General features: G+C 40.2%; 1 protein-coding gene across 13 annotated transcripts in view; it reads left to right on the top strand.

Moving 5' to 3' along the window:
* ppfibp2b (PPFIA binding protein 2b) overlaps positions 1 to 14661 on the top strand; it is a 197510-nt gene that overhangs the window by 177496 nt on the left and 5353 nt on the right. For 7 of the 13 annotated variants that reach the window (XM_061822587.1, XM_061822586.1, XM_061822589.1 and 4 more), the window contains 11 exons: positions 1811 to 1973; positions 4648 to 4680; positions 5172 to 5307; positions 5387 to 5506; positions 6305 to 6455; positions 6804 to 6915; positions 6994 to 7082; positions 7271 to 7393; positions 10266 to 10385; positions 10455 to 10643; positions 14339 to 14542. In XM_061822587.1, the coding sequence (XP_061678571.1) occupies positions 1811 to 1973; positions 4648 to 4680; positions 5172 to 5307; positions 5387 to 5506; positions 6305 to 6455; positions 6804 to 6915; positions 6994 to 7082; positions 7271 to 7393; positions 10266 to 10385; positions 10455 to 10643; positions 14339 to 14542 (1440 nt within the window). Of the gene's footprint in view, positions 1 to 1810; positions 1974 to 2850; positions 2884 to 4647; positions 4681 to 5171; positions 5308 to 5386; positions 5507 to 6304; positions 6456 to 6803; positions 6916 to 6993; positions 7083 to 7270; positions 7394 to 10265; positions 10386 to 10454; positions 10644 to 14338; positions 14543 to 14661 lie in introns of all 13 variants that reach the window. The other 6 variants (XM_061822592.1, XM_061822593.1, XM_061822588.1 and 3 more) reach the window with 4 other exon arrangements.

Here is a 14661-nt window from a genome sequence, read left to right on the forward strand (position 1 = left end):
CAACATTTCCCTGCATTTATTGTACAAGAATGCTCCAGGACACATCATGTACTACATTACATTTCTAGAATCTTAAACACACAATTGGGAAACTTGACCATTTAGAGTTAGCTGGAACTAAACTGAGTGATGATGATTTATTTTGGGCTCCCAGCATCATGCTTCAGGTACCTACTTCATCCATGTATTCTTGTGTGCTATCGATGTAAATCCTACAAAAAAAATTCCATTTAATACATCAAGAGGGAATTGTCTTTGTACATAATGATACAGAGTGTGATCTTGTTTATGACATACTATTCACACTCCCATACACACACACACACACAAACGGGGGCAGAATCCACATGAAGTTGTTGTCAGATATGTTTAGCATCATGGCTGTCTCCAAGCTCTTTTTTTCAGTTGGCCTTTCTCCCGTTATTTGTACATAGGCCCAATGACTTTGATGCAGCGTCCCACATGCAACCTCCTGTTATGCAATAGAACAAAGTACAACATCAAATCGTCTTGAACAAATTGGTTGTGTTGTGCGCTGAGCAAAGGCGAACAAACACTTTGACGTACACTAACTATACTGCCAAGGGTATTTACTCACCTGTGATGACTCACATATAAATGTAAGTGACATTCTTAAGCTGTCGGGTTCTCTATGATGTTGGTCCACCCTCTTCAGCTACAAGAGCTTCAACTCTTGTGGGAATGCTGTCCATAATGTTCAGGAGTGGGTTAATGAGAATTTTGTACCATTCTTTCAGTAGTGCATTTGAGAGGTGACACACACTGTGGATGAATTAGAGCGATTAAGACCTTCTTGTTGTCAAACATCAGTGTGTGTGACCTCACAAATGGGATTTTTGGAAAAATGGCCAAAAATTCCCGTAGGCACACGCCTGAACCTTGTGAACCTGAACCTCTCCTTACCAGAAGAGTTGAAGCTGTTTTATCGTCAAAGGGCAGACCAACATCACATGAAACTCTGTGGATTAAAAATGGAATGTCATTAAAGTTCATATGTGAGGCAAGGCATAGCGTAAATACTTGCGGCAATGTACTGTATACAGTGTTCCCTCGTTATTCGCGGGGATTACGTTCCTTACAGACGTCCGGGTCTTATCTAGGTATCTGCAGACACGCGAGACGTGTGTCTTCTGGCAGGATAGCCAAAGAAGAAGACAAAAGCAGCCCAGTAACACATGTTTTAATATGTATGGGTCCATGGTAGAACTTTTAGTTTCAATGATATACCATGAATGTGAAGAGCATCGTTAGTAATGACCTGCCTGCACAGGCAGTGTCAGGGCAATGTCAGCTTCTTCTGCTTACAGATCCGAAAGGTAATTGTTCCTTAGTGCCTCGTGAGCACCCTCTTATGGTAGTGGACATACATGCTAAAACGTGCTTGCATGCTAACAGTGTAACCAGTCTGTTTAAATATGCTTTATATATTGGACAATTCACACACCAACATTGCAAACTTTTGAACTCAGTGGCCACATGATGAACAATGTCGTAAGGTGCCATGTCTAATGTGGTACCTCTATTTAGAAGAGAATTTAAGACCTGTAAGATCGTGAAAATACAAGAAATGAAAGAAAAAGAAAAAGCCGGAAATATGCTGGGCCGCGAACCATAAACAACAAATTGGCAAGGGCACAATGTATTAACAGTCATCTGATTACCATATGAGCACACTAACCACGCATGAGACTGAAAATTACATTTATCCTTTAATTACCTCTATTGATACTGTGACAGTTAATTTCACAAGCTTTTGAGCCTTCTGTTAAAAAGCATTTATCTTGGGCAGAATCCACGCATGGAACTCAACAAGTACCAGACGTTGCCAGGAAAGCTGAACCAAAAAGGTGAGCTCAGAACCAAGATGAATGGTGACGGCGAAAGAGAAGACGAGTATTTATCCCCCATAAGGCTCTCGCTTGTCTCTAGCCATGACCAGGACTACAGTCTAAGTGAGTTTCTACATAATTTAGTTTATCCAATCTGCCATTTCCCTTTTCAGCCACTTTTGACTTTGGATAATATACTCAATTCTTTTACAATATACAGTAAACTGGAATGGCAATGAGCCATATGCAGACTTCCCTGAGAAATCCTAAGTGGGTGCCAGATCCCCATTCAGTGGCTATACCACCCACCCCCTTTTTATTTTTTATTTTTTTTTTTTTTAACTGTAACTGTATTTGGATGGGTGGCACGGTGATTCAGTTGGTAAAGCGTTGGCCTCACAGTTCTGAAGTCCCGGGTTCAATCCGGGACCCGCCTGTGTGGAGTTTCCATGTTCTCCCCGTGCCTTCATTGGTTTTCTCCGGGCACTCTGGTTTCCTCCCACATTCCAAAAACATGCAACATTAATTAAACACTCTAAATTGCCCCAAGGTGTGATTGTGAGTGCGTCTGTTTGTCTCAATGTGCCCTGCGAATGGCTGGCAACCAGTTCAGGGTGTACCCCGCCTCCTGCCCGTTGACAGCTGGGATCGGCTCCAGCACTGCCCATGCAACCCTTGTGAGGATAAGCGGTGAAGAAAATGGATGGATGGATGGATGTATTTGTATGCGACCCATCTCTGATGTCACAGTTTTTACGTTTTCTGAACACCTTGAACAACAATTGCCAGCAACTACACAGAAGCAAACAATAGTTAATGTTTGTGGAATGGAATGTATTATTTAATAATTTTACATATTACATTCTCCTTAGGTTTATATGCAGATAACGTCTGACTGTGGCTCCAACTGCTTTCTTCTTTTGTGCTCTTTCTCATCTTTCTGCCTGCATTGCTGTTGGATGTTTCCTTTTCCTTTTTATTTGTTTTTAATCTGCTGCAGTTCGCTTCAGGAGTGCCAGTGCTCCCATTTTAGGTACTGTATCCTGAATTCCAATTCCAGAAATCTATCTTCATTAAAAGGAAACCAAACAGAAACATAAAATTGCCATCTAGTTTATGATGTATGTTATTTGTTGAAGATACGTTCATTGCTCAGAGGCTCAAGGCTCGACTTTGTGTTAGAAAGCTCATTAGAAAAAATACTAGACGCTCTCTTCCACCAAAACTGAGCCCGAAGCGTCTAAAAGATATGTGGATTTCATCTTAGGTCACGTAACCAACGTAAACAAGGATGCGACCTGACATCCCACTTGCTCTCTGTACTTCATATGGTACAACATGTACAGAAGTGTGAGGGAGGATGAGCTAGAGCAGGGGTGCCCAGACTTTTTTACCCCAAGATCTACTTCTCAAAAGTATATTGAGGATTCTTTATGTGTAAATGTATGTTTGTGTACCTTGCATAACCGCATGAGCCAATATTACACAACATAATTAACTTTGAACATTTTTTTGTAACTATTTAAGTTCACGTTGATGATCACTAAACACCATACAAATGAAAATGCACACCTGGCCTATGTCACTCACGTGAGTGGATTCGTCCAACTGTAGTGAGAGCTACATAGCGCCGTGTAATTGTACTCCTTTACAGCTGCATAGATTTTATTGGAGATAATATTTCCGCCTTTTTTTTTAAAAGATCGGAACGAGTCAGATATGTCTCTTTTATGTGTGATGTGATGAACCCTGAAAAGATGCTTCTGTGGCGGCTTTCGCTGTTGAACTATATGTGTGAAAAGTGACTGCTGTGCGGCCAAATGGGATTTAAGTTTGTTCACTTTTCTCATTCTCAGCTTGCATTTCGCCGGAATGTTGGTGTCGTATTTTCCGTATACAGTTTGAAGATTCCGTTCCACATTTCACTACACTGGCAGATGAGGCAAACGCACTTCGAAAATGACGTCGTGGAAAAAAAAAAGTCCACCTCACATTCCGTGTGAAAGTGATACATTTTTGTCTTCTTTACTGCAGCATCCATACTCATGTTTGTTAAGATTTCTCAAGCAAGAGCTTAACCCTTTCCGGGCAAGGGTTGCAAATTTGCAACAGGTTTAATATAATTGAAAATTTTAAGTCCAGAGTATTATTTTCTGAAAGTGTCAGATTTTTCTCTCTGCAAAATTTTATTAGGTCTAGAGAGGATTAAAATAGGGGGGGAACTCACTGACAGCGTGGTTTCCTGTACTGTCGTTTGCACATGTGCGGTGATCTAAAGTTTAAAAAAATATATGGCTGATCTCTTTTGTGATTTTTTTTTTTTCGCGATAGATCGACGCATTGAGCATCCCTGAGCTAGAGATATAAAAAGCAATAAATATTCAGTTATCTGCATTTTAGGAGGTGGTAAGATAATTAAAGATGCTGGAGTTTAATATAGCACCTCCCTTGTTAAACTCATATTTTAGGCTGTTCAAATGATGTAGCAGACAAATTAAGGACAAACACTACATGGTCGCTGCAGGTGTGATGTGACCTCATTTTTCTAGTTTGTCCTGTTCTTACATGAACATTCCTATTGTGGACAGACTTGTTCAAAGATAATGAATGCAGTAGTGGCTGTTGAATAAATATTCATTACAAACTTTGTGAGAAATTTTATCAAGTTAGCAGCATTGCACCTGCCTAAGGCTACGTGGTTTCATTGTTTCTACAGTCAACAATGGGATGTTTTGGGGTGTGACTAACACCAGCGTTTGTTTTCTTCTCACTGTTTATGTTTACTGACCTGGCCCAGGATCTCCAGGAAAGTGCAATCTTTATTACAATGGTGGGTAGTGCATAATTCTTCTGTGTACCACTCTTCCTCAAGAATGCAAGCACATAAACCTAGTTGTTCATTTCATCATAATCTATTAATTGTACACTTCTGTTCCCATCTATTAAAAGATGACAAGTGGATATTGTCAATCATACTGAAAAAAACCCTCAATTTTATTATTTATAGGTGTTCATTAAGTCAATGTGGGACCAATTCTTGTCCAGTGACTACAGTTGTGTACTGTATTGTACTGTACATGAATTGTTTTCTGTTGGTATGTGTCTTACATTCCAGGGTGTAGGCTGCCTTTCACCCACGGTCATTTATCTGTGACGCTCAAATAATAACCAGTGGAAGATGGGTGGGTGACAGCCCAAAAAAAAAAAAAAAAAGACTTCAAAATCTGCTGACTATGATTGTAATGGACTAACTGCATTAGTAATGTGCCATCACACAAGCAGCCTAATAAATAATGTTTCACTTGCTGTCTTGTCTGATAGAATGTTCAGAGGAGCTAGAAGAGTCTATATTGTCAGACCAGTCTCCTCTGTCCTCTGGAATGAACTCTGGTCACCACTCTCCTATGTCACCCGAAAACAGGAAAAGTCAAAGAGGCATAAAAAAGCTCTGGGGATTGTAAGTACCCTCATCAGAGTAAAATAGAATGTTCATTTCTACCACATTCAGTTTGGGGACCTGTATTTGTTGTTTACAGGATTCGTCGTAGTCAATCAGGTAGTCCAATCCAGATACATGACCCTGAGCTTGACGAGTTTAAGAGGGGAAGCACCAGAGCCACACCTGGACCAAGATTTGCACGTTCTGGGAATATACGGTACATAACACACACATTCCTATTTGAAGATATTGTATACGTAGGTGTGAATACGCCTATATATGGTCGTTTGTTTGTACATGCCCTAAGATTGCCTGGGTCACAGTGTACGATCATAGTTAATCAACTGTAATATTCAACATGACAAGCAGAGGGACCTGTTTGGACATGCCCAAAAAATGCAAAAAAATTGTACTGTACACTTGTTTCACTTCCCATTTTGCTCTTCAGAATGATATGAGGCAGGTAGACGGCAGCTGCGTGAGTGTGAGAGGTGTGTTCAGGGACACTGTGTAAATGAGAGGGAATGTTCTTTTGTAATACAGTACAGAATTGTAAAAGTTGGTGACAGGGAGAATTATTATTCTATCTCTATGTTTTTGTTAAAGCTGACAACAGGGAATTTATTTAGTTTTGTAATGTAAGAATGGTTAAAAAAATGTTGTTAGTATAGTCAGAGTTGCGAAGAGTGCAGTTATCAACGGTCCTTTCACCATCCTTCTTGTCGTACTGTGGTGTGTTTTTGTTTGCTCATTAAGAACAAAAGTCATGTCTTTGTTTGAATTTCTCTTTAAAAAAAAAAAAGACTAATCAAGCAACATGTTTTGCCTCCTGTTATTGAGATTGTAGGGTGCAAGCTGCAGCTGGCTGCATGTGAGAATTCTCTCACTTGACTAAGGAAATCTGTAAACTGTAGTTACAGTATCAATTAGCATCCGTTCTTCAGGAGCATCCAGTTAATTCATTCACCCCATGATGTATTATTCAATTAAAATGTTGATTTCGTTTGAATATTAGAGACCCAAAAGTAGCTTTTTCCAAGTGGAACACAGAGCAGGTGTGTGAATGGCTTGAGGACATCGGACTCGGCCAGTACGCCATCTTGGCTCAACAGTGGGTCACCAGTGGTCAAATTCTAATGTCAGCCACCCCACAAGACCTAGAAAAGGTGCGCACACACATGACACACAGCTATAAACAGTCTTCTGAATCATCTGGTCATTTAACTGTCAGGTTTATCTTCTGTAAGGCATGTTAATTGTTTTTAGTTGTACCCGTCTCATCGCTGTCTGTCCAGTTGGCATTTAGTAACACCTGTCTCTGCTTTTCAGCCTGCTCTTTTGTTCCGCTTTCAACCATGTCACATCATCTTCCTCACACCTCCCTCTGCTTTTTACACTATGTCTCTTTCTTCAGGATGGTGTTTTTCAAATTCTTTTGCAGGTGCAATTTTAATGTCCCAACTGTCAGACATAGCTGTGACGAAAAAGTGAATCCGACCTTGTCTCACCTCTAGGAAATGGGTATGAAAAATCCATTGCACAGGAAGAAACTCCATTTGTGCATAAAGACGTTGACTACCAGGCAACATGAGAAGTCTGCAGAGCTCGATTACCTCTGGGTCAATCGTATGTACAAAACACTTGAGATTGATTTATCCTAGTGACAATAATACTTGAAAATTATTGTAACGTGATCTTCCAAAGGCTGGCTAGATGACATTGGCCTTCCACAGTACAAAGGCCAATTCAATGAAGGAAGAGTGGATGGACAGATGTTGCAGTACCTTACTGTGGTAAATTTTATGGAAGAAAAAGCTTAAACTATCCATTTAAAGGCATTTGCCTACATACTGTAAAATGAAATTGTTCATTGTCATGGTCATCTGTGACTCATTCTGTAACTCTCTTTGCTAAAAATGGACATTGTGATGATATAAACCTGTACTAAAACCCCTGACATTTCAATCTGTCTTTGTCTCAGAATGACTTGTTAGTCCTAAAAGTGACCTGCCAGCTGCATCATCTCAGTATCAAGTGTGCCATTCATGTTCTACATGTTAACAAGTTCAACCCTTACTGCCTCAAGCGCAGGCCTGGCACAGAGGTCAGTATGAAATATGTGCATCTTGGTCACATAACTAATAAAAGATGATATGTAAATTCAGTTTTATTATGCTCCATATTTTTATTGAATTCAATTCTCCACATGTCAAATGCAGAGTTGTGATTCTGGAGGCTTGAGCACCTCAGCAGTGTTTACAAAGCAGACTCATAATTTTTTTTCATTTAACCTTTACTAAGACAGGAAAACCCCACTCAGATTTAAAATGTCATTTATAATCGTTTCCTTACAAGATAAAAACATTCAGACAAATGAAGTCATTATAGAACAATTAGCAGTTTAATTAAGGAACATCCAAACTCTTTCAAACCAAATTAAATGAAGCATCGCAGCAGCAATGAAGCAAATGAAGCCTAATGTTTCGGCCTCCAAGCTGCTTAAAAATAGATTTTAGGCTTTGGGGCCAGATCTGGAAGCGGATTAAAATCGCTAATGTGTTCCAGTCTTCCAATATCATTGCGATATTAGAAGCATTTTTGTCACCAAAGCTGCTTTGAAAAGAAATGTGGGCATTAAGAACATGTTTTTATCGGCTCCTTGTTTTACGAATAGTTATTCATCAATTTGTGTTGTATGTAATTATATGAGGTAATAATTACATTATATGGGTTCACGGTCTAACCGGCCTTCCAAGGGAACTCAGAACTGTAATGTGCCTCGGAACAAAAAAAATGACTTTGACACCCCTAATTTATAAGATCAGGATTTTTGGGGCCGATCACCAATCAGCGAGTTTTAAAAAAATAACTGACCACCGATCCAATCACAAGATGGTGCATTGAGTCTATTTCTATGACCTTCTCATGTACTTTATATTTGTGTACTTAATTGCTCAAAAATATATATTTGCAATAAATAATGTCTTTTTTCATCTATTTATACCAGTGAGCCATAGTGACAAAACACAATAATGGTATGGCTTTTAGTAAGTACATATACAATGAATGTATCAATTTTTGTGCCATATTTGTTTGTTGGTGTGCCATGAGACTTTTAAACTGTAAAGTGGCTTCGCTCCAAAAAAGTTGGAATCTGCTGCTCTGGTCTGATCATGTGTTCGACAGAATGGCAGAATATTTATACACAACCATGAGCGCTAGCACCAGCTTGCAAGGTGACGTAATGTTTTGTTGCGTGCTTGTGTAGCGTATCGTATTAAAAGTACTTCAACATACCTCAAGCAAGCCTTACACGAACGTCCCTTCCTGTTCTGAGTACCGGTGACCACCAACACACATTTTTATCTCTATTTTGTTCTTATAAAGCAGGTGGTACAATCCGCTCGTTTTGTCATTGCCACAATAACGAGTGTATCCAGTCACCTTTGCGTTGACACAATAGAGCCAAATGATCATAAAAAAACGGGATGTGGTGGTATTATGTTATCGGAATGCAAGATTTTATTGCCGTTGTCTGATTGTGCGCATCACATACTCAGTCATCTCATCTCTCCCGTGCAGCTGACGTTTTTCTTTTTCTTGAACAACTTTTATTGCCCATCAGATATTTACAGTTCTATGTCAAATGACAAGTGAGGATGCTAAAAAAAAAATCCCTTTTGGATTCAAATATACTGGGCACGACGGCAATGCAAAGTAAATTACTTGCAGAGCTGATCAATGTCGTTATTAATAGGACCAGCGAATTATGACAATACAACTGATCAACTGATCAGTATAAAATGCTCATGATCGGCCGATACTGATCTCACCGATCAAATCGGCATAGTCTACTTAAAAGTCCTTTAAAAGTGTTCAGTGAGACCAGATCCCTTAGTTTCAGCTGTAGCTGAAGATTGTTCCATAAGGAAGGTGCTGCCTGATTTAAAAAATATTTCCCCAGCACAAGACGGCTCTTAGGTGAAGTTAAAAGCATGAGGGCCGGGGATCGAGTCCTACTGCTGCCAGAATATTTCTGGCGGATAATCTGCAAGCATGAGGGGAGATGACCCAAGATTGATTTTCAAAATTAAAACGTGGTACTCTACAAACACATTTTTTCTCATCCTGTGTGAAATTCTTTGGGGCTCTTCTGTCCAAAAGCCCAGTAGTTGCGACTATGACTATCTACAGTAAGTCACTTAATTGGTGGCCTCTACCCAGATAGAGACCTTTCAGAAAGAAAAGATGAAAAAAAAAAATGATGGTAACAAAAATTACCTCACAGCCTAGATGCTAGTCTCCTACATTGACTTTAAAGAGCTGCTGAAATAAGCAAAAATCAATTTGCCAACTCGGGTGCCCATCAAAAAAGTGACATCTACTAAAGAATGTCAAGTGTCTTTTGTGTCACATAGCATGCAGTCTTACTGGCTGCCACTCGGATGTTGTGAACAAGTTGTGAGCCATGTTAGGAATCCAGGACACTCACAATCATTTTAGCTGAACAGCCTATAATTTTTTTGCACCTCTTTAAGTTTCCCCTCTCCAATCAATCTTTTAATTAAAGTACACTATTCTTCTGAACAATATGTTAAACGACCCATTTTCCTCAGGCTTTCCATGAGAAATACATGTTCAAGAGGTGCATGCTTAAAGCAATCTTTAAACAGGGGCCACCTGATTCACCCCTGTTTTTCACAAACCTGATGACCTCATTGACTGAATTCCAGACTTTTAACACACCCCTTCCAAAAAATGTGTATTATCATTAATCCTGGGTTTTGTTGGTTTTCTGAGAATCTACTGCACCTACTGGTAACTTGTTTGACATGTATCAATAAAAAATATCCTGAAAAAGGGGCTTAATCTGGTTAGTCACATTGGACTGCTATTATTTTGAACACCGCTGTATGTGGAACAGATCGATGAGTAAATACTTTAACCAAGAGTGTGTTTGTGTCTTTTCGAACCAGTTCAATCACAGTGAGGTGGTCCAGTGGTCTAACCACCGAGTCATGGAGTGGCTAAGATCTGTGGACCTTGCAGAGTATGCTCCAAACCTGAGGGGCAGTGGAGTTCATGGAGGACTAATAGTAAATATGCTCACACATGTCGTTAAGTTCAGGAATTAATTTAAGTGTCTAATGTCTTTTTTCTGATAGATGCTGGAGCCTCGGTTTAATTCCGACTCGCTCGCCATGCTGCTTAACATCCCACCACAGAAAACACTGCTGAGACGCCACTTAACCACTAACTTCAGCAACCTGGTGGGAGCACAGGCCCAGCAGGAGAAGAGAGAGTACACACAGGCAGTGAACTACACACCCCTCAGCACCACTGCTAAAGTTAAGGTGAGAGAGTGTGAGGGAGATTTAGGCACTACTGTATATTACAATGAACAAAAGGTCAAAATACAGTTATGTCAGAGGAACCCACTCCACTCTTCAAGTATGTGGAGAGGTAAGCAGCTTTATCTCTGCAAGCTCTGCTTGTGTCACCTAAATATAAGCTCTAAGCATTTGCGGTGTGATAAAGCTAGGCAGGAACTTTTGTGCTCCTCACAACTTCAAGGCTCACCCGCAATCCCTGCCGTTGTTCTTCCCCATTGAAAGACACACATTGAAAGACACACTCGTAACTGTACAAATGGAGCTTCTGCTTGTCATTTCTATGACTGTAAAACTTAGTTCCGAACCTCCACTGCTCATTTTAAAATCTATTTATTTTAATATATTGTGCAAATTCATGTCTGCACGTGGTTGGGGGGACTTTATCCCACCACCAGGGAAGTACATAGTGAATAGTAGTTGTCATGCTAATAGGGCAGGGAACTATTCAGTGGGGACTCACAGGCACCCGGAGGACGTACAAACGCCACGTAGAAAAGCCGGAACCCAGATTTGAATGCACAACCATTAATTGTGAGTCAGACGTGGCAACCGCCATCCCACAGCATAGCCAACCTCTCAAACAATATTGCAATGTGCCGCCACCTTTTGTGTTTTCACAACATTTGTGGTTTTGCAAATACGTTTTGTTTTCAATGACAAAAACATCTGTACCATAATTTCATATTTTGATCCTACTTACAGTGAGTAGTGCATGAACAAGAATAAATGTTCTTCAAAACACATTTTTTTTTATTAACACACAACCACTATTTACCATTAAAACAGTTCCCGTATTAAAACAAAGAACACCAATACCTTAAATATCTAGTAAACCGGCACAAACATGTCAGCTTTGTATTTCACAACCATGTCTTTTAATGGAACTCAAAAAAGGCTGACAAACTATTTGAAAGCAGCACAGGCATCTCAAGCCTAAATTTCTAGTAACACTTAACAGACAAATGAAGCCAATTCAAGAATATCAGATCGTGTAGATGCATATTTGAAGTAAAAAATCATTTTCATACCTTCAAGTAATTTTTCCCAGCTGCATGTACACATTGCTTTTTGACTGAAACTTCATGAAATACTCATTTATGTTCCTCACAATCCAATTTACTTTTTGCGGAGTTGAGTCATGTCGTGTCTACTATTCTGGGCTCTCACTTTGGCTATCTTGAAAGATATGGCCAACAGGTACAGTGGCTGGTCAAAGCATTTCTTTTTCATTTCGAAGTACTGCTTAATGTTCCTTTTTTATTTTAAAGCCACAGTCTCTCAACAAATGAGACGCACTGATTTTGAGCCAGCTTCAGGTCTGACCTCAGTGAGGATAACCAGTATGGAAAATGGGTGGATGGGCAGTCTGTCCATTCATTCTTAAAAAGTCTTTTCTGAGTTAACTTTGCAAACTTTGGAACAGGGCTTCTTCTCTGGCAAATCGTTTCCACTAAACCTCACTGGTTAACAAACAATTGGATTACATTCTCTCTCTTTTTACCAGTATACTGTCCGTGACAGCGGCATATGGGAGAAAAAGACGTTGTGTTGTCTGGATTTTACAGTAAGTGACTTTGGGTCGGTCCGAACACGGATCACAGTCTGCCATTTGAAGCTGTCCGCAATCGAGTATTACTAAATGAAGGCTAATCTACAGGCCAAATTAACCCCAATCAAAGCAAAAACATTGGGAAACACTTCGTTCTTAAATAACCAAAATGTTCAAGAAGAACATCCGACTTCTACGATATCCTTTCACTCTTACAATCTCATTTGAGCCCTGTAAAATGGTACTGTACAGTAGTAGCTTGAGAGGTGGCACAGTGGAGCAGCTGGAAAGCGTTGGCCTCAGAGTGCCGGGAGAAAACCCACGCGGGCACGAAGATTAAACATGCAAACTCCACACAGGGAGGGCCAGGATTGAAGCCAGGTCCTCAGAACTGTGAGGCCAACACTTTCCAGCTGCTCCACTGTGCTGCCAGGTCACATCAAATCAATCAAAATATATCCATCCATTCATTTTCTGAGCTGCTTGTGCTTACAAGGGTCCTGGGTGTGTTGGAGCCTATCCCAGCTTACTGGGTGAGAGGCATGGTACACCCTGAACTGGTCACCAGCCAATCACAGGGCACATAGAAACACAGAACCATTTGGGCTCACATTCACACCCACAGGCAATTGTTCTAATTCTAGTCTTCAATTAACCCACCAGCAAAGGAAGGGCTGGGATTTGAACGAACCATCCCCCGTGCCTTTTTAATTGAGTAAAATATGGTTTTGTTTCCCTTTTAAAATGTTGATTTTTCAAATGTGGTTTCTCAAACAGATTCTTCTTCTTTTACTTTTGGCTTGTCCCGATTAGGGTTCGCCACGGCATGTCATCATTTTCCATATCAGCATATCTCGTGCATTTTATTCGCCAACACCCACAGTTATACATACATACAGGCGGGAAATAAACAAAGGCTTTTGTACAATGTATTAAATAAATAGCAGTTGGTGTGTTCAATATTTTTTCCCTGTCTTTTCACATTTTTTTTTTACACACAACTTAATTTCTGATCTTATTTGTTCTACTTTCTTTGTACATAAGGATTACAAAGGTTGTTCCCAACATCTGGTGAAATTGTCATGTCAAAGGCCTCTTTATATATACTTAATGAGATAAATGGTGTTCTGTTAAATACTTATGTCATCTGCTATAGTTAATGATTGATTCATTGATCATTGTCCAGATGTTTTGCATGATGCGAATGTGAATGTTTCAGGGATGGACACAAAAAAAGCATATAACCACTATGAAATATTTACAAATTTTGGCCAAAGCATAGGACTCTATACTTGCTCTTAGAGCTTTCAAAAAGAGATCGCTTCCTTCACATTTTTTTCAGTTGACAGTCATTTTTCAGTGCATCACTATTTTTTTTATGGTTAATTGTAGTGTGGTAAGTCACCTGCACACCACTGATACTTCTTCTTGTTTTCCTTTCGGCTTGTCCCGTTAGGGGTCACCACAATGAGTCATCTTTTTCCATCTAAGCCCATTTCCTCCATCTTCCTCTAACACCAACTGCCCTCATCGATCAACCTTTTCTTTGGTCTTCCTCTCGCTCATTTGCCTGGCAGCTCCATCCTCAGCACCCTTCTACCAATATACTCACTCTCTCGCCACTGGGCATGTCCAAACCATCGAAGTCTGCTCTCTCTAACTTTGTCTCCAAAACATCCAACTTTCCACCTCTCCATCTACTTAGCACATTACTGGCACCAATCAACATATTTCCATCGCTATCCTTAATCACCTTTACTTGCTGCACATCCTTTCTCCCACCTCTAGTTCTGATTCCTGTTGATTTTCACATCTCTATCCCTTTGTCTGAGCAACCTGTAGAGATCCTTTTCTCCTTCATTCGTGTCCAACCTGGTGTCCAACATGTGTTTATATGCCTCTTGTTTAGCCTTCGCCAACACTACCTTTGCCCTACGTCCCATCTCAATGTACTCCTTCCACCTCTCCTCAGTCCTCTCCGTGTCCCACTCCTTTTTCGATAATCTCTTTTTTCTTAAAACAGATTAATGACATATTAATTCATCTCAAAAGGGAAAGATGAAAGGAAATGAATGAAACAGCTTTTGTCCTTTTTTTATGTTTGCAGCCAAAAAAGTTGGCCTTCTCTAACTTGACTCATTTGCGGCGAAGGCGGTCAGATGAATCCACAGACTACGTTTGCCCCATTGAGTCAGCCAGACCTCTGGAGGAACATCCAACAGTGAACGGAACCCAAATGCATCTCTTCAACAATAAATTCAGAGGCCTGAGCGCCATCCTGGACAGACAGCCTGATCACACCCGGAGCCAGGTTGGGCTGAACGGCAGCGAATGACCCTTCTCCGTACCATCCTCAAGTGTCAAAAACCTTGATATGGTCATGATTTTCCATCAGCCAATCACTATCCCTGTTCCTTCCTTTGCTTGCAG

This window comes from Syngnathoides biaculeatus, chromosome 6 (genome assembly GCF_019802595.1).
Source record: "Syngnathoides biaculeatus isolate LvHL_M chromosome 6, ASM1980259v1, whole genome shotgun sequence".
Lineage (NCBI taxonomy): Eukaryota > Metazoa > Chordata > Actinopteri > Syngnathiformes > Syngnathidae > Syngnathoides > Syngnathoides biaculeatus.